The sequence below is a fragment of the Stegostoma tigrinum genome, chromosome 16 (assembly GCF_030684315.1).
Source record: "Stegostoma tigrinum isolate sSteTig4 chromosome 16, sSteTig4.hap1, whole genome shotgun sequence".
Lineage (NCBI taxonomy): Eukaryota > Metazoa > Chordata > Chondrichthyes > Orectolobiformes > Stegostomatidae > Stegostoma > Stegostoma tigrinum.
In genome coordinates, this window is record NC_081369.1 from 25,361,655 (window position 1) to 25,388,168 (window position 26,514).

Below are 26,514 nucleotides of genomic sequence, written 5' to 3' on the forward strand. Positions count from 1 at the left end.
AAAAATAGTTATGGAGAAGGACAAAACTGCTCTACAGTTCAAGTTCTACATTGGGGCAAGGTGAATTTTGATGGAATTAGAGAGGAGCTTGCAGGGGTTGATTGGACTAGTTTGTTTGCAGGCAAAGGAACGTTTGACAAGTGGGAGGCCTTTAAAAGTGCGACAGCTAGAGTTCAAGGTTTATATGTTCCTCTGAGGGTGAAAGCAAGATTGGCAGGACCCAGAACCCTGGATGACAGGAGATATTGGGGCTTTTACCAGAAAAAAATGGAGGCATGGCTCAGGAGCAGGCAGCTGGGATCAAAGGAATCCCTGGAGATATATTGGGGATTCAGCAGTTTATTAAAGGAAATCAGGAGGGCAAAAAGGAGCAGGAGATAGCTTTAGCTGAGAAGATTAGGGTGAATTCAAAGAGATGCTTCAAGTATATTAAAGGAAATATAATAATTACAGAGAGAATAGGATCCCTCAATGACCAAAGTGGACATGTATCTGTGGGCCAGCAGGAGATGGGTAAGATTCTCAACGAATATTTCTTCTCCATGTTTACTGTGGGGAAAGATATGAAGACTAGGGAATTTGGGAAAGTTAGTGGTAGTATCTTGAGGACAGTTCATATCTCAGCAGAGGAGTTGTTGGAAGTACTGGAACATGTGAAGATAGATAATTTGCCTGGTCCTGAACAGATATATGCAAGAACCCTGCAAGATGCTAGAGAAAAAATTGCGGGGCCCTCAGCCACAGATGAGGTTCCGGAAATACTGGAGCATATTAAATGCTGTGCCTTTATTCAAGAAGGGCTGCAAAGAAAAACCTGGGAATTATAAACCAGTAAGCTTAACATCTATCGTAGATAAGTTACTTGAGAAGATTCCAAGGGATAAGATATACATGTATTTGGAAAGACAGGGTTTGATTCGCAGAGGGTCCATGGAATTTGGGTGCACAGTTTTCTGAAATTGGAGTCACAGGTAGATAGGGCAGTGAAGAAGGCTATTGGCACACTGGCCTTCGTCAGTCAGGGCACTGAGCACAGAAGTTGGGAAGATGTGTTGCAGTTGTACAGGACATTGGTGAAGCCACACTTGGAGTATTGTGTTCAGTTTTGGTCACCTTGCTATTGGAAGGATAAACCAGAGAGAGTGCAGAAGAAATTTACATGGATGTTGCCAGGACTGAAGGGACTGAGTTATAGGGAGAGCTTGGACAAGCTCGGACTTTTTCTTTAGGGTGTAGCAGAGATCTCACAGAATTGTGTAAGAACAAGAGAGGCATGGATAGAGTGAATGCATTTAGTCTTTTTCCCAGGGTTGGGGAATTGAGGACTACGGGGCATCAATTTAAGGTAAGAGGGGAAAGAATAAATGAGAACCTGAGGGGCAATCTTTTATTACACAGATGGTGGTACGCATATGGAATGAGCTGCCAGTGGAAGTGGTTGAAGAGGCTACATTCACAACATTGAAAAGGTATTTGGGAAAAAACATGGAAAGGGAAGGTTCATAAGAATATGGACCAAGTGCAGGGAAATGGGATTAGCAAGGATGGGCATTCTGGTTGGCAAACGACCAGTTTCTGCCAAAGGGCCTAACTCCATGCTGTAGGACTCAATGACTCTGTAACATAGATGCAAATTGCACAAGTGTCTTTGACAATTTAGGTTTTGTCAGATCTACTCAGAAGACTGAGGTGACTCTTTCGCATAAGCCGTGGGGTGAAAATACACAGCAATCATTCTGCAAAGCTTGTTTCTGTGGGGCAATAACGAGTCATTTGTTTTCACTGGTCCTCCTTAATGACAGGGATCTGAAATAGAACATTAGCACATTAACCATTAGAATTCCAAGAGCACGTAGCTGGTCCAGGACCGATATATCTGTTTTAATTAGGGAAGGACAGGAATGCTGGCCAATCATTGTTATTTGCACTGAAACTGTGGAATAGCCAAGTTCTGAAGCAGAACAACATATACTTCTGAGCGGTAATGGTAATCTTAAACGATCGACTTTAAAACAAATCAACTATGTATGTGGGGTCGGGATTGGGGGCCGTAACTGTGATTCGTTGAGGACTAATTCTAGCTTCTGAAGAAGGGTCATAGGATTGGGAGCGTTAACTGTTTTTACTCCGAGATGCTGCCAGACCTGCTGAGTTTCTCCAGCAACTTCTGTTCTTTGTGCAGATTCCCAGCAACCCGCGGCTGGTGAGTGTTATCCCGCTAGGTTTTCACAGTTTGCTTGCACACATCCCTGAGAGTGCTCGGGAATTAACCCCAATGACGAGGTGTAAGGCGACAACACGAGCTGTTTCATCTGTAAATTTGCTCACAGTAATTAAATCAAGTTACTGTGGCTCTGATTTACAACATGCGAATGTGACCCTGTTTACATATAAGTATTTCTGTCATTGTTTATGATCACTTTGATTCAAAACGTGGTTCCGACCAGGCTGAACTTGGAACTGGGGCTGGAATGGCAATGTGAACGCGAAAGAGAGTGAGCCTGTCCATGAGGAAACTGGTTAACTATGGACTGGTGGATACAAAGTAATGTTTGCTAGGTGAACATTGAACCTGTGTATGTATGTATGTGTGTGTGTGTGTGTATGTGTTTAGTGGCAGCTGCACGAAGTGGGAGTGGTGAGTAAGACTGGGAGTGGCTCATTCTGAAGCTTTCTGTGCTGCCTTTCAGAGGCTTTACTTATTCATTACTCTCAGGGAGCACTGTACCAGGAGCAGCTTCTGAGCTTTTCAGCGCTTTAGAGTACAAACTGTGACCGTTGGGTGGAAGACTTGGACTCCTGTTAGTAACCCCTGGCTTTAAATTCTACAAGGACTGCTCTTTAATCTTGCCAGCCCAGCTGGCTGCGTGTGCGTGATTAGATATGGACGGCTGGAAGTGCTGTTTTAAGAGTTAACAGGAAAGAAAGCTTGGACCCTCCTCCGCCTCCTGCCAGGGACCCAGTTGCTGTTCCAGTTCTTATCATCACCCCAGATCAGAATCTGCAGTGGGTGAAGCTGGAAAGCATCAGCTTATCAGTGCTGGTCGCGTGGCTTCTTTGTGTACAGCAGCTGCTGTTGAATGCACGGGCAAATACTGAGGCTCAGCACTGGCCAGTTAAACACAGAACTAAGGAACACAGGAAATACATGTACCTCTACCTTTTCTAAACGAAATTTAAACCACCTTACACACAATCCCCAGGGTTACTTCTGTCCATTACTTATCCCCAATTGAGTTAGCACTAAGTGGATGCAGAAAAGAACCCCATAATACTCAAAGTGATTCATTATTAAAGGGTTGTCATAGTTTAAAACAACACACCATGGATGTACGTTTTTATCCAGCTGCTGCTGGCAACACTATTCCTGGAGATCCTTCCAGCCTGGACCTCTCCCAATGCCTGGGCTACTACAGCTACAACAAGGTGAAAATCTTTCTTTATCTTCATTGTGTCATTATTTACTCTTAATACTTTGTAAGGGGAAAGAGTACTTGAATTATCTAGTATTAGATTTTTCCTGCATATGCTCTTAACTGTAATGTTTTATTTACTTAAGTGCCTCTAGCATTTGTTTTGGCTTTTATGCTTTCATATGTATTTTGTGCACTTAAAGCTATCAGAAACTAACTCCAAGTGGCATAATCATTATTCGCCTTTTAAAATTTCTGAAGTCAGTAGAAGCACTGATGGGATTGGCAGTATAATCAGTGAGCCAGAAAACTGCTAACCATCTTCCAAAGAAAAGAAAATCCAAAAGATTACAAACTGCGGTTTATTATATTTTGTAATAACATTTGTGAACACATTGAACATAAGCAGAATATTCCTTTTAAGTATTTCATTTATTTGAAGATACTAAACTGTTCAATTGTAGGTTGTATGAATATTTATCTGCTGGTTTTATTAGCTTTGCCATTTTGTCTGTGATCACTCACTGAACAAAACCTAATTCTTATTTGATGTTCATTTGCACAATTTCATTTAAATCTTAATCAGAATCATTGGGAATAAACCTTTCTCCAAATTGCTACACCTCACTGTGCTTTAGGTAAATGCAATATACCAGTGGGTTTTGTAGATTCAAGCAGTGTAAAAACATTTTTATCAACTAAAAGTTTAAAACTGTTACATTTAACATGAGCTGATGATCTTGAATGTACACTTTTGTGCTGGCAGCATGCTTTCCTTGTCTAAATGCTGCTCCTTGATTTGACTTTGTTACTTGTTTACTGAATGTTTTCACTATCTCTGAACATATTGCTCCATCATTTTCTGTTGTATGCTTAAGAGAAAACACACCTAATTACTAGCTAATAACTGTGAGAAAGTTTTTTTGTTTTTGTTTTCTCTCTACATTCATACATCCCGTGGCAGCATTATCTCTTGATTCTCTTGTACTGTGTATCAGAGACTAATCCTTTTGTACTGTCAAAGCAAGTATTGTTTCAAGTTACTCACATGGCAGACACAAAGCTGTTCCTGTAATCAATATAACAAGTTCCTTTCTAATACAGTCAATGCAGCACTGTTGATAACTACATCACCAGTACTGTTGGTGAGTGTTTAGTTTGGTAAAGAATATAATGAGCTCCTACAGAGTTTAGTAAATCTAAAATGTTTTTATTATGCCCATAATGTTGTTTTTTGCCCGACTGTAGGTCTATTGCGATCTGGTAGAGCCACTTCGTGGTGTTATTTAGCCTACAGTTGTGATCCTGCGGAGGAAAGGCTTATTCATGTTGCCAGTTTCATTTGGAAAGCTGGTTAAAGAGCATATGTTACGCTCAGTTTTAATTGTCTTTCATCATGAATTCAATTTTTTTCTGTAGTTAACTATTGAGGGAACCGGTAATAAACTTCTGAAAATTGTACTTCACTGATTTTTACTTGAGTGCTTAAACTTGGTCAAACGTAGTGTATGGTGACAAGTGCAACCAATTCTTAGATTCCAACTCTCACTTTTCCACGTATAGTAAATTAGCATAATACGCCATTATAGCATCTGATCTGAGCATGACTAACGCATGATTTTTAAGCAGATCATTATTTGAAAAGGCTGATGTCATATTTTCTTGATCCAGGGAATGACCTGCATTGTTTTTGTGTTCGAGAAACACATTTCTGAACATTCAACACTTGTCACAGATTTGAAAATAGCAATATTTTTTATAAATGGTTCTGTAATGTTAGAGATAGCAAGAGTTGCAGATACTAGAGTCAGAGACAAAACAGTGTGGAGCTGGAGGACCTAGCAGGTCAGGCAGCAATAGAGGAGTAGGAAAGTCAACATTTCAGACTGGGACCCTTCTTCAGAAGAAGGGTCCTTACCCAAAACATTGACTTTCATACCCCTCTGCTGTCTGGCCTGCTGTGTTCCTCCAGTTCCACATTGTGTTTTGTAGTTAGAAATTTTTAAAAAAGTGTACAACACTGCTTGTGTCTGTAAATAGAAGACAACTGGCAACAGGAATCAAAGATGATTCTTAGGCAGTTGGTGAATGACGTTTTAATGTTTCTGAAGATGCTTACTTCCATTGGTTGTGGTTGAGTAAAGCAAGGGCTCCTGACAAGAGTTATAACTCCCTTCTAGCTAAAACTCTTAACATGCTACTGATTGACCCTTTTCGAGAACTTGTACCAGTTATTATCTTTTAAAACATCACACTGATGTCTTCAGTGTTTAAAGGTTTAAAAACCACTGTCATGAAGTTGATTTGTTTATACTAGCAGACTATGGGCTAGCATACTCTTACCAGCCCAAAGCAATGATCTGTTGAGCATGACTCAGCTGTTCAATGCAATAATCTTGTCACCTGTTTTTGTTTGTAGTTGTACGTGCAAAACATTTCACACAGTGAAGGTATTCGCCATAAGCTATTAACCAAGAATCTGCCAGCTATGGTTTTTAAGAAGTGCATGAATGAGGATTTAGTATACTGAAAGAATAGTAGAGCAGCAGTGAATGAATGACGAGAATATAAATGTGATAGTGAGTAAATACTTACTTACGCAAATTATTTTGCACCTCATTGTGTTTTAGGTTTGAAATGTAAAGTATTCTCTGATTATTAGATATAAGTCATTCACATTCTAGAATGTCCTCAAATAAGTGATTCCATTGCAATCTGTATGCACCTAGTCCTTCAAGAAAATAGCCAAGTCTTGGGTAGAGATCACTGTTGTTCAGCATTAGGACAGTGGCAATAGAAGTTTGAATATATATTTCTTCCAAAAATTACAAGAAGGCAGTAAAGCAGATTTTGTTCTTGTGTTGAATTGCTAAAATTACAGGTGACATAAGGCGTGGAAGATAGTGTTAGGCTTCAGGAAGACATTAAACAACCTGGTGGAGTGGGCGTAAGACAACAGGGTGTGGAGTTGGATGAACACAGCAGGCCAGGCAGCATCAGAGGAGCAGGAAAGCTGACGTTTTGGGTCTGGACTCTGAAGAACTGTCCAGACCCGAAGCATCAGCTTTTCTGCTCCTCTGATGCTGCCTGGCCTGCTGTGTTCATCCAACTCCACACTGTATTATCTCAGACTCTAGAATTGGCAGTTCCTGTTATCTCTGGAGTGGGCGGTTGTGTGGCAAATAACACTTAAGCAGAGAATTGTGAAATGATACATTTGGTAGGAAGAACATGGAGTGACAATATAAACTACAGGGTACAATTCTAAAGTGGGTGCAGGAGAAGCGGGACCTTGGCATAAATGTGTGCATATTTTTAAAGGTGTCACTGCACGTTGAGAAACTAGTCAGAAAGGCATATTAAATCCCAAGCTTTATAACTACAGGCCGAGAGCACAAAAGTAAGTAAGTTTACGGTTAAGCTTTAGAACACTGGTTTGGCTTCAGCTTGAGTGTTGTGTTCAATCCCAGCCATTGTATTCTAGGATGTGAGGTTTTAGAAGGGGTGCAGAACAAGTTTGAGAATGATGCACGGTGGCTCAGTGGTTAGCACTGCTGCCTCACAGCACCAGGGACCCAGGCTCAATTCTACCTTCGGGCAACTGCCTGTGTGGAGTTTGCACATTCTCCCTGTGTCTGCATGGGTTTTCTCCAGGTGCTCTGGTTTCCTCCCACAGTCCAAAGATGTGCAGGGTGGGTAGATTGGCCATGCAAAATTGCCCATACGTTCAGGGAAGCGTAGATTAGGTGGGCCAGAGACAATGGGAACTGCAGATGCTGGAGAATCTGAGAAAACACAGTGTGGGGCTGGGTGAACACAGCAGGCCAAGCAGCATCTTAGGAGCACAAAAGCTGACGTTTCGGGCCTAGACCCTTCAACAGAATGAAGGGTCTAGACCTGAAACGTCAGCTTTTGTGCTCCTAAGATGCTGCTTGGCCTGCTGTGTTCATCCAGCCCCACACTTTGTTATCGTAGATTTAGGTGGGTTACAGGGGGAAGGGTCTGGGTGGGATGTTCTGATGTTCAGTGTGGACTTTTTTTGACCAAAGGGCCTGTTTCCACACTGTAGGGATTCTAATTCTAATTCTTAAAAAAAATCTCTGGAACCAATTACATGAATAGATTGGTGCAGATAGGGGTGTTCTCCTTGGAAAAGAAAATTTTAAGGAGAAATTACATCGGGATGCTCAAAATCATGAATGGCCTTAATGTCTCTTGGGGCAAAAATATTTCTGTCATCGGAAAGCTTGAGAAGCAAAAAATGCTGATTTAAGGTGATTGACAAAAGAACCAAAGGTATTGGAGGAAAGCTCCACTTTTACTCAGTGAGTGGTTAGGTCCTGGAATGCACTGCAGACAATGTGGTTCAGACAGACTCATTCACGCCCTTAAACAAATAGCATGAGTGCCTGAATGCTGAATGGAAAAGAATTCCTGGGCTACAATGAACATGTAGGTGAGCGGGATTAGCTAACCTCCTCTTCCTTAGAGCCAGTGCAGACTCCACAAAGCAATCCTGTGTTATAATCATACTGTGTGCATATTTTGATTCTGTTTCTATAAAATGAATCAAGTGGCTTACTTCAGGCCCAATGTGATTATATTCAGGATGGAACTCTAGGGTGTCTGTCAAAGGCTTTCATTCAAGTTTGTTGCTTCCCAGGCAGTTAGGAGAAGACTGGGGATTCTTTTCTAAGATAGATAAATGGAGTTAAATTACAGATCAGTCACAATGTAACTGAATAGGGAAACTGGCTCAACAAGCTGGATGATCTACATCTATTCCAAGACCAGTTGAACAACATACTACCATTGTGTCTGGAGGGACAAGATGTGGGGTCATAACTTTCAAATTCTGTCCACAGTTTACTTGCCAGAGTGTGCTGTGGTGAGGATTGAAGCAAAGGTACATGTGTGTTGCTCAAGAAAAGAATACAATCCTAACTCTGACAGTTAATTTCTGTCGGTTTGCAGGACTGTTTCACAACCTGTAATTTTTCAAAATAGTTGATACTGTGATATTAAAAGACCTTTTGAACATCAATCAACAAGAGGAAGAGTTTGAAGTGCAATTTACAGACTGGCATCAAAATGAAAATAATCGTTCTTAGTCGATGAAGGGGTGGATTACAAAGGAATGCAGAGTGATGGATGCGCTAAGAATATATACTCAGATTCTTGTCATTGTGTTCATAGGTCTATGAACACAGTTTGTGTGTTAGAAATTGAAACAACCTGCTTTGGTGTTTCACAAGAAGCAACTGAATGAATTCAAAGGCTGGTGTGTGGCAGCTGTGTTGAGTTAATCATCCAACCAGTCAATAGGTACTTTCATGGAAAGGATTTGCAAATATCTGTAGGTATAATAATTCTGATTTAAATTTAATCAATGTGCTTTAATTTGACATTAGAAAACACACGATATCATGCATACTGACAAGATGGAACACACTTAAACATTGCTGTTTACCATTATTTCAGATTTTATTATTTCCTTGCTCTGAATTTACTTACTGTTTTTTACCATCAGAACAGTTTCTGAATCTCTGTTAAGCCAAAAACCTATGAGACTTCTAATTTGCCAGGTTGTTGTAAATTAAAATCTATTCCAACAAATTTGGCTTTGGCAGAGATTTGCTTAAAAATGTTCTTAAATAACTCTGAACATCTTGTTGCAGGAATATTTAAATATTACATGCATTAAATATGACTCCAGAGAAATAGAGCTGGGGTTTAATACAAAATCCTGAGGAAATGTCAAAAAAAAATCTGCTGCTGCACAGCAGAGGATTGTGTTGTGCTGTTTGTAAAGACTGTGTGTTTGTGTTGTAAGTGCTTTGAACATTATGATTTATTGCAGAAATGAAACAGTTATTGAGTGAAATGTATGAAGTAAACAAGTAGAATTTTAATGAAAGGCCACTTCATATTAATTTGGTCCAAGCTTGCTTTTTAATGCATAAAATAATAATATCCAATCCTACTTGGGTTCTCCAACCATAGAATAAATTTAAAATGTTTTATTTTCACAGTTTGCTATTTAACCAGCATGAGGTAATCGGTATCGTCCTCCAGCCACTTTCTGTGCTGCATAATTTAAACAAAGAGGAAAGTGCTCAGCTGTGTTTGAGAGACGGAGCTGGAAAAACACAAGTGATTTATGTGCTTACAATCTTTTTAGTGTGTATTGATTTTGACTGTTACGATCCATAAACTGCCTGTATCAACTCAGTCCTGAAAATTACCTCAGAAAATCTTATTCAGGACTGATAACAACAAAAATGTATTGTGATGTAGGGAAATATATTCTCTAAGATTACTTTTCCTTTTTTTTCAAAAAAGATTCATGAAAGAAAAAAAATTTGCGCCTGGAGTTCTTGAGTTTGACTGATCTAATAAAATTGGATTTTTCCTCCTTTAACTCATCCATTGTATATTGATATATTCTGCTTGGCTCACAAGTTAGGACTTAATAATGAAGGTTTGTTCCATCTGCCCTTTGTCCTTTCAACCAGGGTTCAATACATGAGTGACCCACCTCTCTAAAGATACAGTAGGATCAGTCCAAACTCAGGACAGGTGGACAAATAAGGGACATAGTTCAGCAGGTAGAATATGCTGATGATTTTCCATCCTCTTCTTAAAGCTGATAATATAGCAATACAATTGGGCAAAACTCCATGATAAAACCGAGTGAACAGTATTGGTTTTTTTTTTTGAAAAAGTGCAAAGGAAAGAAGCTTGTCACAGGTCTTTTGCTGAAGGTCTACTTTCAATCATCCTGTGTAATTTGCAAACTACAGAGCATGAAACGAGTGAGGTCATGTACACATTTTCAGTTGTCAGTCATGTGTTTTGCACTGCCTGAAATCTAAAGTTGTTCAGTTCACATTTCGAACTCTCCAAATGTACTAGTACTGTATCTTTAAGTACTGTTTTTGAAGTGAACTCAAGTTTTTAAACAATTATTGGTTCTTTTTATGATGAAATACTTCTGTTTCTAACTGTTTCCTCTGGAAAATAGTTATTTTAAAAGAACCCGAAGTCCAAAGTATGAGGGGCCCTATCCTTGAAAGTTTTATAATAATGTGCACGTTTCCCAAATTATGGAGGTGGGGGAAGGGCTGATAGTAGTTTGATTTCTTTGTTCTGGCCCCTGGCATACCTTTTGGTAACCGTGGTAACACGAGTTTGCAGGAGAATGATTTGTCACAGCATGGTACTGTATTTGAAACCACATATGCATAAGTGGTTTAAAATGGCATTTTTCTGCATCAGTTTCTCCACTGTGGCTACTGAAATGATTTTTAATTACAGGCTAGTACGGAACAGTAGTAATAAAAGTACCTGACCCCAGTGTCATCTGCCTCAGTGCTTGCTGTCAATGATTATGTTTACTACATTGTGTATAATTTAGGCATTAGTGGACCAAAGCAATTTCTGTTGTTGACAATTGCTTAGAATTCTTTATTCTGAAGTTCAATTGGCATTACCAGCTGTTCTAACATTTTGATCAATAATTGCACACTTGTTTAATTTTTACCATGAGTGCCTGCAGCGGTTAATTGTGGCTATAGAAAAGGTAATTTGTTTTCAACAGGATATGACTAAAAGCATTTTACTGAATAAATACATTTCTCACTCTAATCCTGTGCTTTTTGAAGTAGGACCTGAGTTTGAAACTTTTTTTTTCTTAGTACTGAAATTTTTGATGTACAATTGAGTGGACCCCAACATGGTTTTACGAAAGAAAGCCCAGTAATCTGTTGAAAGGACCATTTGAAGCTACAACTGCAAATTCATTTATCCTGAAAACCTGCCATAGTAAATGAGTTGATATGAACTTCATTTTATTTTAATCTTAATTTCAGCTCTAATTGGTGGGATGTTGTGCATTAGGGAGTTTTGCAAAATATGGATTTAACTGGTTTGGCATGATGGCACATTAATTTTTGTATCAAAGAAACCTGTAGCATATACATTGAACTGGTAATCCCACCCCACATAAGAACTAAATTTGGGCAGAGGACAAGATGGTGGTGTTATCTGGGTTTGAAATTTGTACTAGGATAATGAGTTCTTAATCCCACAGAACAGTGTTTTTTGGTAACTATTAAGCTCCAGCGGAATATCAGTATTTATTGGGAATTACAGTTAAATTATGGAAAATGACTTAGTATGTCTGGTACAAAGTAATTTATTTCACTTGCATTTCAGAGCAAATGTGGTGATTTTAGCATAACTTGCACAGTCATTAACAGGCAGGATCAGGTCAGACATTGGCTGATTTTAATCTTCCCCTGACTTTTCTAGGTATTAATACGCCTGTGTGACCCTATTCCTTACTTGTTTTTTTTAACTAGGGGAATTAATGTAAAATTATCCCCCAGGCTTTAGCTTGTTGATCTCTAGACTGTTCGATTGAATAAGCAGGTTTAAATTAGGCTGTTATAAATGACAGGTTCAAATACTCCAAGTGTGTATCGGCTAGCAGGAAAGGAGCAGTGTGTTCTCCAGTCTGAAGCATTGACACGGTTTCTCACTCCACAAATGCTACCTGACTTGATGAGTATTTTCAGCATTTACTATTTTTATTTCAGATTTACAATGTCTGCAGTACTTTTGCTTTTGTGCAGCATATGTTTGGGCTGGTAATTTAAGAATACCAGTACCTGAACGGAGTCTGAAAAGCTGCCATATGAATCCTGGGCTATTGTGTGCAGTAAAGATTATCATGATTCAAACTGAATGTAGTCTCCATGGGGACTGCAATATAAACAGGGAAATTAGTGGAATTCCATCTAAAGCATTTCTACAGAATTAAGTAATTAATATGTTCGGCCATGTTGTTAATGTGTATTGAAGAATTGTTCCATTATTAAAATGTACTTAAAATTAGCTTTAGGGTAAATGTTGTCTTGTCAGAAGGCTGACTGTTTTACTGTTGCCTCATGTTCTATGTGGTAGAAAAAGGCAATAAATGGGCAAAGCTCTGAAGTACATTTAGATTGGTGCTGGCTGCTGTACTGTGTTGTCAGATAATTGAAAAAAACACTACTGCCTTCTATAGTGACAGTGAACATAAATGGTTTGCTATCCAGAGTGTAGTATGGAACACAGCTTGTTTCTTTGTGATTGAAAATGGTTCAAATAGTCCTAGGCGACTGGCATTGAGTTTTTAAGGCCTGGACATATGGTACAGTAAATGATTTGTATTTACAGTACTGCCAGGCCTAGGTATCATGTTTCATAAAGGCAGTGTTTTGTAGCAGTGCCCTGGTTTGTATTCCCAGTTCTCTTTTCATTGTGCCATGTCTCGGTATCCAACTATTCAGGCGGCCATTATCTTTTACAAATCATGGCATCTGTTATCTTCTCAGGTTACTATTGACAAAGGATTGAGGCTCAACAGCCTGCAGACTCAGTTACCACCTTTATTCGTTCAATCCACACTGGCTGCCTGACTAAATATGGCAACTTTATTTTTAATCACTTAATAAAAGAATACAGTCTTTTCAAGAAAATGTCAAATGCGTTAGCTTCCATTTGCCAAGTCAGTTTAATTAGTAAGAAATAGATGTGATGCTTGGGAGTGTTGGACAATCTGAGCTGCTCTTTCCCATAAAGTATTTGTATATTTTGTGTGATTTTAGTTTTCATTTCCGTTTTGGTTTTCCCTTATCCAGATTATTAACTTTCTGCACTGACAGTACTAGAAACCTGAAGACCATGCAGATTATGTTTTCGGAATATTGTACGCTCCTGAGGAATGTCACCAGAAGCTATTGTTACAGTTTTGAGGGTGTGTAGGTAGTTGCAGTAAATAACCTTAAGTACTGCCTGAGTAACTTGACTTGTATTTACTGACTCTGGAATCAGCAACAACTTCTATCATTTACTCTGTAAACACTGAAAGGTTATATTTGAATTAACTTTTGTTGACCTTTTTATTTAACAGTGTAAAATAACATAAATCCTAAGTATTGCCCTGGAGTACATAATGACCTTCCCAATTAGTTATGCGGCAGAACATTTTGTCATATTCTTATTTTAAAGAATATAATGTTATTTTGAATGTATTCCAAACACCCTGTTGTGTTCATCCGCATGAACCTTTTTTAAAAGGAAATTTGGTCAACCTAAGATTTTTGGAATGTGTACTGGTATATAATATCAGTGAGAACAAAGAAGTTTTATTATAGAAACTTACTTTCCCCCTTCATTCACTTTCTTAAGATTCCTTTTTTAAAGAGATGCATGAGCACATTTAAAGTAACTTAAATACAGGCAATTAACCATTTATTGAAATGGCATTGTGAAGTGATATGAATCAATTAAGCCTTCATCTATTAGAATGCAAAAATCTGCTTCTAGCCTAAAGTATAATTATACATTCCCGCATCTCTCTTTTTTTAAAATAAAATGGAAAAAAATAATTAACAGAAAAGTTATGAATTGCAGCCCTTTGTTCCGTCTATTATGAAGTAAACAATCTAGAGAATTAAATGTGCTGTTAGGCAAGTAATCCATATTGCTTTTTGTCACATGCATCAACTGGATAAACCATAATCGGTCAAATGTTGAGTATCTGAAAACTTTTTTTTGTTCTGTAGGTGATATTCAGATTTTAATTTCTGAATAATAATGGTATTTTCATCTATTAACGAGGAGTTTCAGAAATAAACTTGTTGATTTCACCATCTAATAATAGATGACACTTTTCCCCAATGAGAGTTGAAGGTGCAATTACCACAACCAAGTAATTAACATAAGCAATACTCCTTTAACTCAACATACATATGCACAAGAGATAAGACATCCATTATTTCTGCTAGATGTAACATATTATGCTTTAATATCAAAATGATTTGGGGTATCAGGTGTCATCGTGAAAAATAATTCAACAAATGGAGATGATAGTGATGACTATTGGGATTAAGAAGGATAGAGACAAAAAGTTAATTAAATGTGTTCTTAGAAGATATTTCAAATACTAGATGCATACAATATGAATAGATTACAATTTAACTGATTATGTCGTATAAATTATCTCTGTAAATCCCTAAACTTTCTTTGCAAACACACTAAACAAATTCTTATGTGATCTCAAATGTAGTGATTCATCCAGGGTACAGTCTTTGATATCCCCCCCCCCCCCCCCCCTCCCCATCTGCAATCAAAAGACAGAATATTCAGCATTTGATGAAGTAGACAAGCATAATTAGGACTTCAATAGTCCTTGGCCAAAACAAGCATCTGGGAACTTGATGGATTTTGTTGCCTTTTCAACAACAGAAATGATTGCAATGTATTGTTGCATGCAGCCAGCAAAACAAGTTTTTATATATCGCTCCTAGTCTAACCAAACAATCATTGAAACATAGAAACTCAGAGCAGGAGTAGGCCTTTCAACGTTTTGGAGTCTACTCTGTCATTGAATCTGATCATGGCCGATCCTCAATGCTATATTTCTACTTTCTTTCCATACCCTATGAAATATTATTTAAAAATCTCTCCCTCTCTCTCCCTCCCTCCCTGTCTCCCCCCTCTCCATCACCGAGTGTAGAAATATTTCATATTTTCAGTCCTAAGTTGTCCGTCCTGTATCTTGAGATTATGTCTACACTCCCCAATCAGGAAAAAACATTCTGCTGGCATATAGTCTGCATAGCCTTGTTAGAATTCTATCTTTCAATCAGATCCATACTCGCTTGCCAACCAGAACGTGATTACCCTCCTTCAGGGTTGCTCCAAAAAGAAAAACTGCTAGGTCCTACATTGTATGGATTACTGACTGTACAACCAACCCCTTTTCAATTATTCACACATTTCATTAATGCCCTACCTAGCTTTAATCCCTCGGTTTATCATCCATTGTCTCCTTTGTATACCTAACCTTTTTTCTCTCTGGCCTCTGTCTCACATCCCCACACCCATCTTGGAATCAGCAAAAATACCACCCTTTTTGCCAGACATCTTCAGTTCTGACAAAAGGTCACTGGACACAAAGCATTAACTCTGCTCTCTCCACAAATACTGTCAGATCAGTTATGTTTCTCCAGCATACTCTATTTTTGTTTCAGGTGTTCAGCAGCAGTATTTTGTGGTTATTTTAGTCACTGCCAGCCCCTTGGTGGGGGGGGGGGGATTTCCTTTATTCACTCTCTGTTTCCAGTCCACATCAATATATTACTACCTATCCCAGGTTCATTTAACTTTGCTTACTAACTTCTTATGAGCAATCATACTGAAAGAGTTCTGAAAATCTAAATGTACCATATGAACTAATTCTTCCTCACCTATTCTGATAGTTACGTCCTTCTAAAAACTCAGATTAGTTTAGCATAACATTGCCTTTCACAAACCTATCCCGAACTAGTCCAATCCCTAACCAAATATATTTATTTTTCCAAAACTTGTACATCTATCTTTGGCATTTTTCCCTCTCCTTTTTCCGTGGAACCCTGTAAAAACTGTAGTGTTCCCTGTTGTGTTGGTGCAAGCCTCTGCCAATGTTCTGAATTTGACGAAGAGAAGATGCACAAGAACGATTTGTGGAAGAACTCTAAGTTCCCATCCAAGCAACAGAGTTGTGATTACGAATTGTAACAGTGGAGGATTATTTTAATGATTTTAATGAATTAATAGTGAAAGAGAACATTTCTTCATAGTGCATTCCCATCCCCATCCAGAGTGGTGGTGATGAGTGCATGCTGATGGTAAATTAGAATCTCTTAGAAGCAGGCCCTGGAGCCGTTGGGTCTACACTGACCCTCTAGAGAGCATCCCACTAGGTTCCTACCCTATCCCTGTAAACCTCCATTTAACACAGCCAATGCACCGAACCTGCATGTCTTTGGACTGTGGGAGGAAACTGGACTACCCAGAGGAAACCCATGCAGACATGGGGAGAATGTACAAACTCCACACAGACAGTGGTCCAGGGCTGGATCCCTAGTGATTTGAAGGTAGCAGTGTGAACTACCGTGCCACTCATTGGGCATTTAGAGCAAGATCTTGATGACGTCAGGACCCAGTCTTCCCTGACAGCTTTTGAGGTTTGTTCAGAGGGAAGCCTCCACCTTCCCTACTCATAATCAATTGTTTCAGAAGAGTACATGTGGGATGATGCTACTAGATAGGCAGGTTCTGTAGAAATGGCCTATCATCCAACCAGCAAACCATAATGCCCGGAAAACGAAGGAGTGCTAGCTTGTCCACTGGCATAAACCAAGATTACTTGACTACTCAAGCCATATTGGCTTTTCATTGTTCTTGGAGTCCTGCTGTAAAATTTCAAGGCACTTGGCATTACTGCAAGACCTTTCCAGGGGAATTTGGCACCAAAATTTTGGAGGAAATATCTCCAGCAAGAATTCCTGGTCCTGCTCAAGATGAGTCCCGAGTGGCATTGAAAACTTCCATTGCATTATATTGAGGTGACCTTTCCCTGATCCCATATACTTTGGGTTCATTTCATGAGGTCAGTGAGCCACTCCTTCTGAAATGAGGATTAAATGCTAATGGACTTTTGGGGATCCTATACTTATACCCTTATTATAGGGGGAAAAAATGGATACTTTTTGCAGCTCAAGTAGACTGCTCTTAAAACTATGAAGATATATGATTTTGAAGGTCTCTTTTTTGAACAGTATCTGGACAGCAACATTTCAGTTAAAGTTTGCCTGGTGGCTTATTGTATGATAAAAATTAAGAACGTGGACTTTATTTGAAGGGTGACAGACATGATGAGATTAGACATGCCTGGAGCTGACTGTTTTAGAAATTTACGTTAAAATCTAATCAGGAAAAATGAAAAGGTTTAGTGGCAACTATTGCTCTGCACTGCTTATGGCATTGTGAGGAAAAATAGTAATCTATTTAAGTTCAGGTGCAATTTTACACACTGAGGCCTTGTGTAATGAAATACCATTTATCCTGACAAAATTTCACTATCAGGAGCTGGCTGATTGAGCTGCCTGTGGACATTAATTTACAGACAAACACAAGGCAAAACTAGATCAACATTTAGAGTAAAGGCAATACATTACTCATGGCAGCTGAAAAGGAAAGCACATTAGAAGAAGAATTATCTGTTGTAGTAAGTCAAATAAATGAGTTGTCTTGGAAACTCAATGTCGTAATAAAATAAGTAGTGCAGGAAGAACTGTTGAAAAATGACTAGAGAAACAAAAATCACAATTTTCTTTTGGAACAGAGGAAAAGGAAGCTGTAAACATGATGGAAGTCTTTTAAAGCTGATCAGAAATTATATTGGCCAAAGGTTCTTGTCATCTTAATGTTCAAACTCATTACTCTGTTGTAATTCATTAAAAATATTTTTACTGTACCCAAAGATTCAGTCCATTTTAACTTGTTGACAGTCATAAATCAAAACATTGAACAATTTACTGAAGGAGAAAGTAGAATTTGAGAAATGGAACATTTGAGATGAGTAAAAGATTTATGGGTACAAGCTCTAGTGCTTTGCGCTGTAAATTCGCAATTAAAATCTCTAGGTGGAAAGTTTTACCAATGTTGTGACTTTTCAGAAGTTTTTCTCAGTTTAAAGTGTTGCTGTATTACTTTCATTTTTAAATTCCATACTTCATTTATGATGCACTTCTGGCAGCCAAAATTGGGTAGGCTTCTGAAACGGGTACAGGGATTGCGATTTCCCCTTGCAACATAATGTAGGCAGCACACCAACTTTTATTTCCAGATTGTTGCATGCAGCCAGCATGACACTTGGTGTTCATAGGCTGCGCAGTTCAGGAGGTGGTCCAACATCATATCTAACTGGCTTCACCAAAACAAGCCTGCACTGATTCATTAAAGGGAAGATTGTTTTGGCTGGAGCAGCTGCTGTCCTTTGTTCAGGAAATGAATGTGATCTCTGTCACAATGGAGACTGAAGGAACACCAGAGAAAGCGTTCCTCGTGATTTTGGATGTTGCACTGGAGACCTTAGCAGAGGAAACGCCTGCAACTCCGGGTTGTGGGGTGGGGGGTCAGTGGGCGGTGTTGGTTGATGGTTCAGGGCACCCCCACCCCGTAACTGCCCATTTTAAAAGGTGGTGGCAGCAAATAGCCATGGAGGCCTGTGTTAGGAATCAACCCTGTACACCAGCCTGGAGTGTCACAGTAAGCTGGCTAGGATTGGTGTTACCTGAAGACTTCTCCGGGGGAAATGGACACCATAACTTTGGAGGAAATACCTCTGGCAAGAATTCTTGCTCCTGCTCCAGAAGATGCCTGAGATATGCCCTGGTGGCACGGAGAACTTCCATTGCCTTATAATGACCTTGCCCCGACCCCATATAGTTTAGCTTCAGTGCAGGAGGTCGATAGGCTATTACTGGCTCTTTAAACTAGGGTCAAGGGCCAATGGTTTTTCAGTGATCCTATACTTCTCACCCTTTATAAAGGGAGAAAGAAAACTGGATACTTTTTGCAGCTCAAGTGGACTGTTCCTAAAGCCATGAATATACATGCCCCTCAGAGTGGCTGTGATTCCGGATATTGACCTCTCTTTGGACAACAGTGTCGTCACAGTCCTGCCACCCCAGTAATACCCTTGGTGTTGTCTGAGTCAAGCAACCTAGGCTGCACTTACCAAAGTGAAATAATATTGTTCATAGCTGATCTTTTCTGGCCCAAAGCTGCTTGAGATCCTTCAGTTATTAATGTTGTTTGGAATGTTTGTTTAGTGATGGCTTTTTTTAGCTTTGGGGCCAAGGTAATGCTGTGATGGCAGTAACTGAGGGGAAGAAAAGTGTGATGAACTAGAATTTCATTTTCTTTATTGGTTTTGCACTCAAACTAGTTCATTACTGACAATCCAGGCAGAAAGGTGGTGTTGAAGTTGCCTCTTTCTTCCTTGGACTCTCTGCTGCTTGCTGTTCGATTTAGAGCAAAGGCAGTCTGCTTCATGCCTCACCAGTATAATAGGACAATCATTTATTGTGAGACTTGCTCTACTGACTATTGTCATGCTCTTCAAGAGTGGTTCAAGCAGCTGTATTATTGGTTTCGTGCACCAATAACATAATGCCAATGTGACTTTCATTAAATGCATGTGGACGACATGCTTGTAGAGAGTCATCAGCTGTATGATTGCGGTGTATCACCCTTGTTGCTGTTTGGTTTGCCAAGATGACTATAGTAGAACCAGCATAATGGATTGCTGCAGAATGAAGGTAATTTGCTTACTGACCAGTATACCAAAGTCTATGGCCTCACACCAGCTGGACTTTGATAGATTAGGATTCCTTTCAGGCAGAGTTGACAGTGTGCCTGCAAATTTGTGCTTGCAACCAGTGGCATCTTGGGGAAAGCCTATCTTCTTGTGAAGATGCATCTTTTGCTTCAGCTCCTTTTTTCTCTGGCATTAAGGAATTAAATCTATTTGTCCCACTTTGGGCAAACTCAATGATTTTCCTTACCTAAAATTGGATGGTAAATTGCAAGAGTTTGCAAACATCTCCTTGGAACAAGCAAGGCATTTAAAGGTTCTTCATCACAGTCAGCAAGATAACCACTGGTGATCTGATTCTGGCCCTATTCTTGAGGTTGTAGTTGCAGTTGTAGCATAATAAACATTTTATTGAGCATGCCCTTTCTGAAGAAGTGAGCATTGCTTCTATAGAATTAATAAGAAAATGACAGACAAATCTCTACTATAGAATATTTAAGTACCATTCCTTGATTTGGGATAGTGCTGTTAGATTGAAAGATGGCAAATGTAACTAACTCCCTTTTATTAAGGGAGGCACAAAGCAAACAGGTAACTATAAATCAGTTAGCTTGGATCTGTCGTTGTTGGGGGTTGGGGTGGGCGGGGGTGGGTGCTGAAGTTAACTGTTATTGAGTTATAGCAGGGCATTTGGTTCAAGGAGAGCCAGCATGATTTTTTTTCGGCCAAACATGATCGCACCTTCAATCTCCTGGAGTCCTTTTGAATAGGCAACACATGCTGTGAATAGTGAGGAACCATTGGATGTACTGTACTTAGTTTTCCAGATGGCATTTGATGAAGTGCAATATCCAAGTTTATTGCAGAAAATTAAACCAGCATAGTGTAGGGCGTAACACATTAGCATAGATAGAAGATTAGGTGGCAAATGGGAAGTATACAGGAGGCATAAATGGACCTTTTTACAGATTAGCTAGATGTAGCGAGTGGGATTGATGCTGGGATCTCAGCTGCTTTATAGTTTATATAAATAACTTAGCTAAAGGGACAGCAGGTCACATGGTTGCCAATTTGCTGATGGCACAAATGGTTAGAAAAGTCAATTGTGGAGACTGCATTGAGGAGACTACAAAAAGATGTTGATAGACTGAGTAAACGGGTAAAGATTTGGCAAATGGAATGTAATGGAGGAAAATTAGGAATTGCCTATTTTGGCAGGAAAAGATTTTAAAAAAAATTAACTCTATGGTGAGAGGTTGCAGAGCTCTGAGATATGATCAGGAACGTTACTAGAATGTTATTGTTTTATTGTGAGGGAATTGAAGTCAAAGGTAGGGAGGTTATGCTTCAGTTACACACTCACTAGTGAGACTGCATAGGAATACTGTGCACAGTATTCGTCATCTTATTTAAGAATGGATGTCAATGCTTTGGAGGCAGTCGGAGGAGGTTTATCAGTCTAATACCTGGAATGGGTGGGTTCTGTTCAGACCAATGGTTGAACAGGCTTGGCTTGCAACTTGTATCCACTCGAGTTTAGAAAAGTAAGAAATGTCATGATGCCTGTTGTGTGAGAATCTAGAGTAAAGGTCACGGTTTAAATTAAGTCAAAATTTAATCTTTTGACTTTACCTTAACTTCAACTCTGGCTCTCAGCAGGGGATGCTTGAAATTAACCTGATGCCATCATCTCAAAGAGAAGATCGGCTTTATTTAAGCTGGGTCCTAATGAATCACATTGTTCGTAGTGACAAAAATGAACTACCTTGCACCAATTTGAGAAGTTGTTTCCGTTAGGCGGGGAGACTAGGACCCGTGGGCACAGCCTTAGAATTAGAGTGGATAAATTTAAAATAGAAATGAAGAGACACTTCTTCAGCCAGAGAGTGGTGGGCCCGTCGAATTCATTGCCACGGAGTGCAGTGGATGCCGGGACGTTAAATGTCTTCAAGGCAGAGATTGATAAATTTTTGATCTCTCAAGGAATCCAGGGCTACAGGGAGAGTGCAGGGAAGTGGAATTGAAATGCCCATCAGCCATGATTAAATGGCGGAGTGGACCTGATGGGCTGAATGGCCTTACTTCCACTCCTCTGTCTTATGGTCTTATGTCAGCTTCTGGCTGGGGCTATAAGGAAGGGCACATGCCACGTGGTATCCAATGCAATTGCTTTTCAGCCTACACATGATATAATGAATGGGTGTTTGCCATCTTAATAAAAACTCTTCTCCTCAGTTATCTGCCGAAATAGTTCAAAGATAATGATTAAAAATGGCCCCTGGACTATTTTTGATGCATTTTGATCAGATCTCATTTGGCATAATTGGTTCAATGACATAATTTCGACTTAGGGCCGCTGTGAGTATTTTTTTAAACTAACCTGTTCAGTGATGTTCTAACACCTCTTTCGAGCAGCTGGGACTTAAACTTGAACCTCCTCACCCAGAGGGCAGCGACACTCCCACTGTCCCCCTGAACCATTGTGAATGTGAGTGGCTCTGTGTTGGATCAGCTGTTTATCGATAAGTGGCAGGTGTCAACTAAATAATTCCTAATTTCCCCACGCCAGTTGGGATTTCCATGCATGGGCAAGCCCCCATTGGTTCTGGCGTAGGGGCCATAGCTGCTTGGTTGCTCATCTATGGCCCCTGTGGGGTCATACTCAAGTGATACTAAATAATAAAAATTTAACTGAAGCACCCTTGTCCCTTACTATCAGGTAACCAGCTCCAACTTCAGGCAATGGCTGCCAGGAGGGAGCTGCTGACCTCTGAGTACTGGAGGGCGTCCCATTAGCCCTTTCAATGTAGGAACTGACCTGACATCTCTGTTCACCAGCCTTTAATTGACTGGGGCATTGGAAATTGTGGTGGGTACATCTAAACCATCCAGGTCAGCTCAGAGAGAGGGAACACTAATGTGATGGGTTGAAATTATGTTATTGAACCAATTGTGCCAACTGACAGCTGATCAAAATGCATCAAAAATAGTCCAGGGGCCATTTTTAATCATTTATTTTTTGAACTATTCTAGCAGATAGCTGAGGAGAAGTGTTTTTATTAAGATGACAAGCAGCAAGGAAACAGTTCGAGTTCTAGCGTGTCCTAATAGCTTAGCAGAGTGCATTTCTTTGAGTTCACCCACAGTGCCCTGCTGCAGCATTACAATAATACTTGCTAGTAACATACATGAGGCAACATTGAAATGGTGAAGGACTGTAAGTAAATTGGTCATGTACCATGCTGGTTCTTAGATGCATGTGGCTAGTGCTCAAGGATCATGACCTGAAATGCTATTTTATGGTGACTATTGTGGAGGCTCTTCACAACCAGCAGAGAGCTGAAGCCACCTGTTACCTGCTCTGACTTCCTTGTTGATTACTCTCAACATCTAATTTGCTCACACCAGATGGTAAGGTAGACAGCGGCATATTAATGAGGCAAGCTCTGCAATTAATGTCATTAACAAGCAACCATACCTTAATAGGCATCTTATTGGTACCTCAAGTCAATCTTGCCTCATCACCTGGAACTTATTTAAAAGATGGGCTTTGCACATGATTCTGCCACGGTTCTTGCATTGTTCAGACACCCAAACAATTCTAACCAATATCAAATAAGGAAAAGGAGAACTCGCAGAAGCATAGACCAGGACTGTTCCTCTCCAGAAGGCCAGGCTTGCCCAGCATCAGTCCAAATACACCCTAAGCCTGACCCATTTCCTTGGCTCATGGCCCCTTCGTGATTTTAGTGTTGTTCTGGCAGCATTTCTGCTATCAAGGAGATATTGGATAAGGGTCTCTGGCAGATGTTTGCAAGGATCTTTGCTGGCACATCATGGGCCTTGCCATCAATGTGTGGAGTGATTTCCTCTCTCTCGGCCATAAAAGCCCTTTAATTGATCAAATTTTAAAAATTAATTGACGAGATGTGGACATTTCTGGCTAGGCCAGCACTTATTGCATATCCCTAACAGCTGTTGAGCTGGTGCTGGTGGTGTTAATTACTTTCTTGAACCCACTGCAGTCTATAGTGCTGTATTGAAGGGAGCTCCAGGCTTTGACCCAGCAAGTGTGAAGGAACATTGGTGTAGTTTGAAGTCCAAGGTGGCGCAGGTTTTGGAGGGGAACTTGCAGCTCGTGTGTTTCCATGTATCTGCTGCCATTATCCTTCCAAGTGGAGCAAGATCATTAGTTCAGAGCGCAGGAACATGGCAGAGATTTCTACAATCAGAGAAAGAGAAGCTGCAGTACAAAGGCATTATTTTCTGATATGTGAACCACAAGAGACCCTGGAGTTGCAATTTTTTTTTCTGTGGTAGGAAATGATTGCATTATTTGGAAAGATATTGTACCAGCATGTCACTGAATTGGACATTCATTTATTTTACTGCGTCTTTCATAAAAAAAAATTCTTTACTGGATTTCTTGAATGATATTTTCAATAAACTGAAGTGTTTCTAATCTTATTACTCTGAGAGGCACCAAATAACAATTTGAAACAAATCTCTGCGGATGATACCCTACACTCCGGGAATCCAGAATGGTGTCAGGGACTGGAAGAGAGCCCAAGGGGGCCTGTAGAAATCAAAAGGTTAATTGCAATAATTAGTTATTCAAATATATTGCTTAAAAAAAAATTAAGAATCTGCTTTGAGTTGCAATTCAGTGGAAAATGGCATCTTTCATTATCTGAGCATGCAGGGAATAGTGTCATAGTCATAAAGCGTGGATTGCCAGAAGACACAGGAGTGCCATGTTGCGAGATAGCTTTGATGCACTGCACTCATTTGTAGTGACTGGAATGAGGTCAGCCAGCTGGACATCACAGAATATGAGTTCACTGATTGGAGCAGATTAACAGCTTCAATCATGGAGCCCTGGCTGACACAAAAAGCGCATGCCAGAGAGGCTTACTCTCTGGTAGCTAACTCTGAGGCAGTACTAAAGTCAAGGCCAGTATATGTGTAAGTAAAGGGTGACTTATTGACAGATACTGGTCTCTGTGGAGTTATTTCACCAAGTGTCACTACCTCCTGAGGTTCTACCTGAGCCCGGTGTTGCAAAGGATGGGCCTGGCCTTGTTGCCGCGGAACGTTCCGAGTAGTTGGACCGTCCCGTACCACCTGTCCTTCATGGAGAAATTTTTGAAAGGAAACGCCTTTGACCACGGGGCCGTCGGGCAGTGGTCAGCACGTAGTGTCCTCAAGACCCTTTGGGGAAAAGGAGAGGGTGGATCCCGTCGTGCGGTTCCCCACGCAGACTGCCAAAGTCGTTTGGCAGAATGCCTCATCGCCAGAACTTTCAAACAAGCAAAAGGACACTGCTTGGCTAGCGGTGAGAGGGGCTCTGCCATTGAGATCCTTTATGGACGCTCAGAATCTCTGTGCCACCGCACGCTGCCCTCCACAGCTGCAGGGGGCACGAGACAGACAATACCTCCTCCTGGAGTGTGCCTATGTGCAGGAGGTCTGGAGATGCAGTGGTATTTGTTGAGGTTCGTCCCGAGCAGCTCCGTGACACGGGACTCCGTGCTCTACGGGCTGTTTCCCGGGACGCCCACTGAGACCAACATCAACTGCCCATGGACGATAATCAACCTGCGAAAGACGCTGTTTGGTCTATCTGCAACTTGCTGGTCTGCCAGCTGAAAGAACTGACCCTGACCGAGTGTTTCAGACTGGCGCACCCCAAGGTCCAGGACTATGTGCTGAGGGACGTGCTAAAGCTTGGGGCAGCTGCCGCCAAGACGCGGTGGGGAAAGACCACCGTATGAAACCCCTCGTCCAGAATAGAAAAAAGGGCCCTATCTGGTAACTGAGCCTAACTAGGCGCCTTCCCCAACTGGTCAGGGGGCCAACGGAGACTGTGCTGGGAGACGACTGCCGGGGTTTGTTTCTTTCGGTGCACGTACCCCCTGGGTAACCCAGAGTGGCTTGCATGACTGGGTAGGTGTATAAATGTGTGTTTTTTTTGTACATTCTATGAATAAGTATATTGTTTCAAATTAAAATAAAATTCATCCTCGTTTTGCAGTGCTGATTTTGGAGATGCAACTTCCTCAGTGGATTTTTAATTTTTGTCTGAATTGAAATTAAGATTTTCGATCACTTTTAATAACTTAATAGTATAGATACTTTTCATATGAAACCAGATGTAGTCATGAGAGGAAGAGCAAGTTTACTGCGGATGTGGGTAGCTGGACAGAGGTGACGTAAGGCTTGTATTGAACATTTACCATCTACATAAACCAGTTTGGTTGAGCAGTATATATTTGCACTGCGTGTGTTCTGTGAAAAATCTCAAAGGTTCTGCCAGTATAAATGTCTTGTCCTAATTTACTCTTACTAATACTTTCTTGTTAGTGTTGAATGCCACTATTGAACCGCCTCTAACCTTCTCGTTGTTAATGAGTACAAGTCTAGTTTATTTTATCTGTCCACAACTGATAGCCCTTATTCCTGGTAATATGAGAGCAAATCTCTTCTTCAGCCTTTCCAAGCCCTTAATCTCCTTTTCTGAAGTGTGGTGTCCAGAACTGGACACAGTCCTCCAGCTGGGGACTGACCAATATTTAATAAAATATTGCTTTAGCCTCTTTGGCTCTGATAATAAACCCGAGGATCCCACACGGCTTTTTGCTACTCTTCTTAATAAACCTGTCTTGACACCTTTTTATGGATTTGTCTGCCTATAAGCCCAGGTCTTTCGGTATTTGCACTATATCTCCTCCTTTGCTTCCCTCAGAAACTTAGAATGCATTGTATCTAAACCAGGTGAGATGTTGACTATAATTTTTCTACCTCTTCTTTGTTTTCATCCTACTCAATTCCTCAACTTCTTCCTCCTTCCTCGTCCATATGAGTGAAGCTGACGGTAGTTATACACTTTGCCTCTTCAAGATAATC

At 40.3% G+C, this 26,514-nt stretch overlaps 1 protein-coding gene across 4 annotated transcripts in view; it reads left to right on the forward strand.

Annotated features, from left to right (window-relative positions):
* Positions 1-2,679: 2,679 nt before the first annotated feature.
* The window catches only part of tox3 (TOX high mobility group box family member 3), a 118,026-nt gene continuing 94,191 nt past the window's right edge, over positions 2,680-26,514 (forward strand). For 2 of the 4 annotated variants that reach the window (XR_009446788.1, XM_048547074.1), the window contains exon 1: positions 2,680-3,426. Coding sequence is in view for 2 of the 4 variants with exons in the window: in XM_048547074.1 (XP_048403031.1) it covers positions 3,325-3,426 (102 nt within the window). In the remaining 2 variants the exon portion in view is untranslated. Of the gene's footprint in view, positions 3,427-11,898; positions 11,983-26,514 lie in introns of those variants that run through there. The other 2 variants (XM_048547077.2, XM_048547076.1) reach the window with 2 other exon arrangements.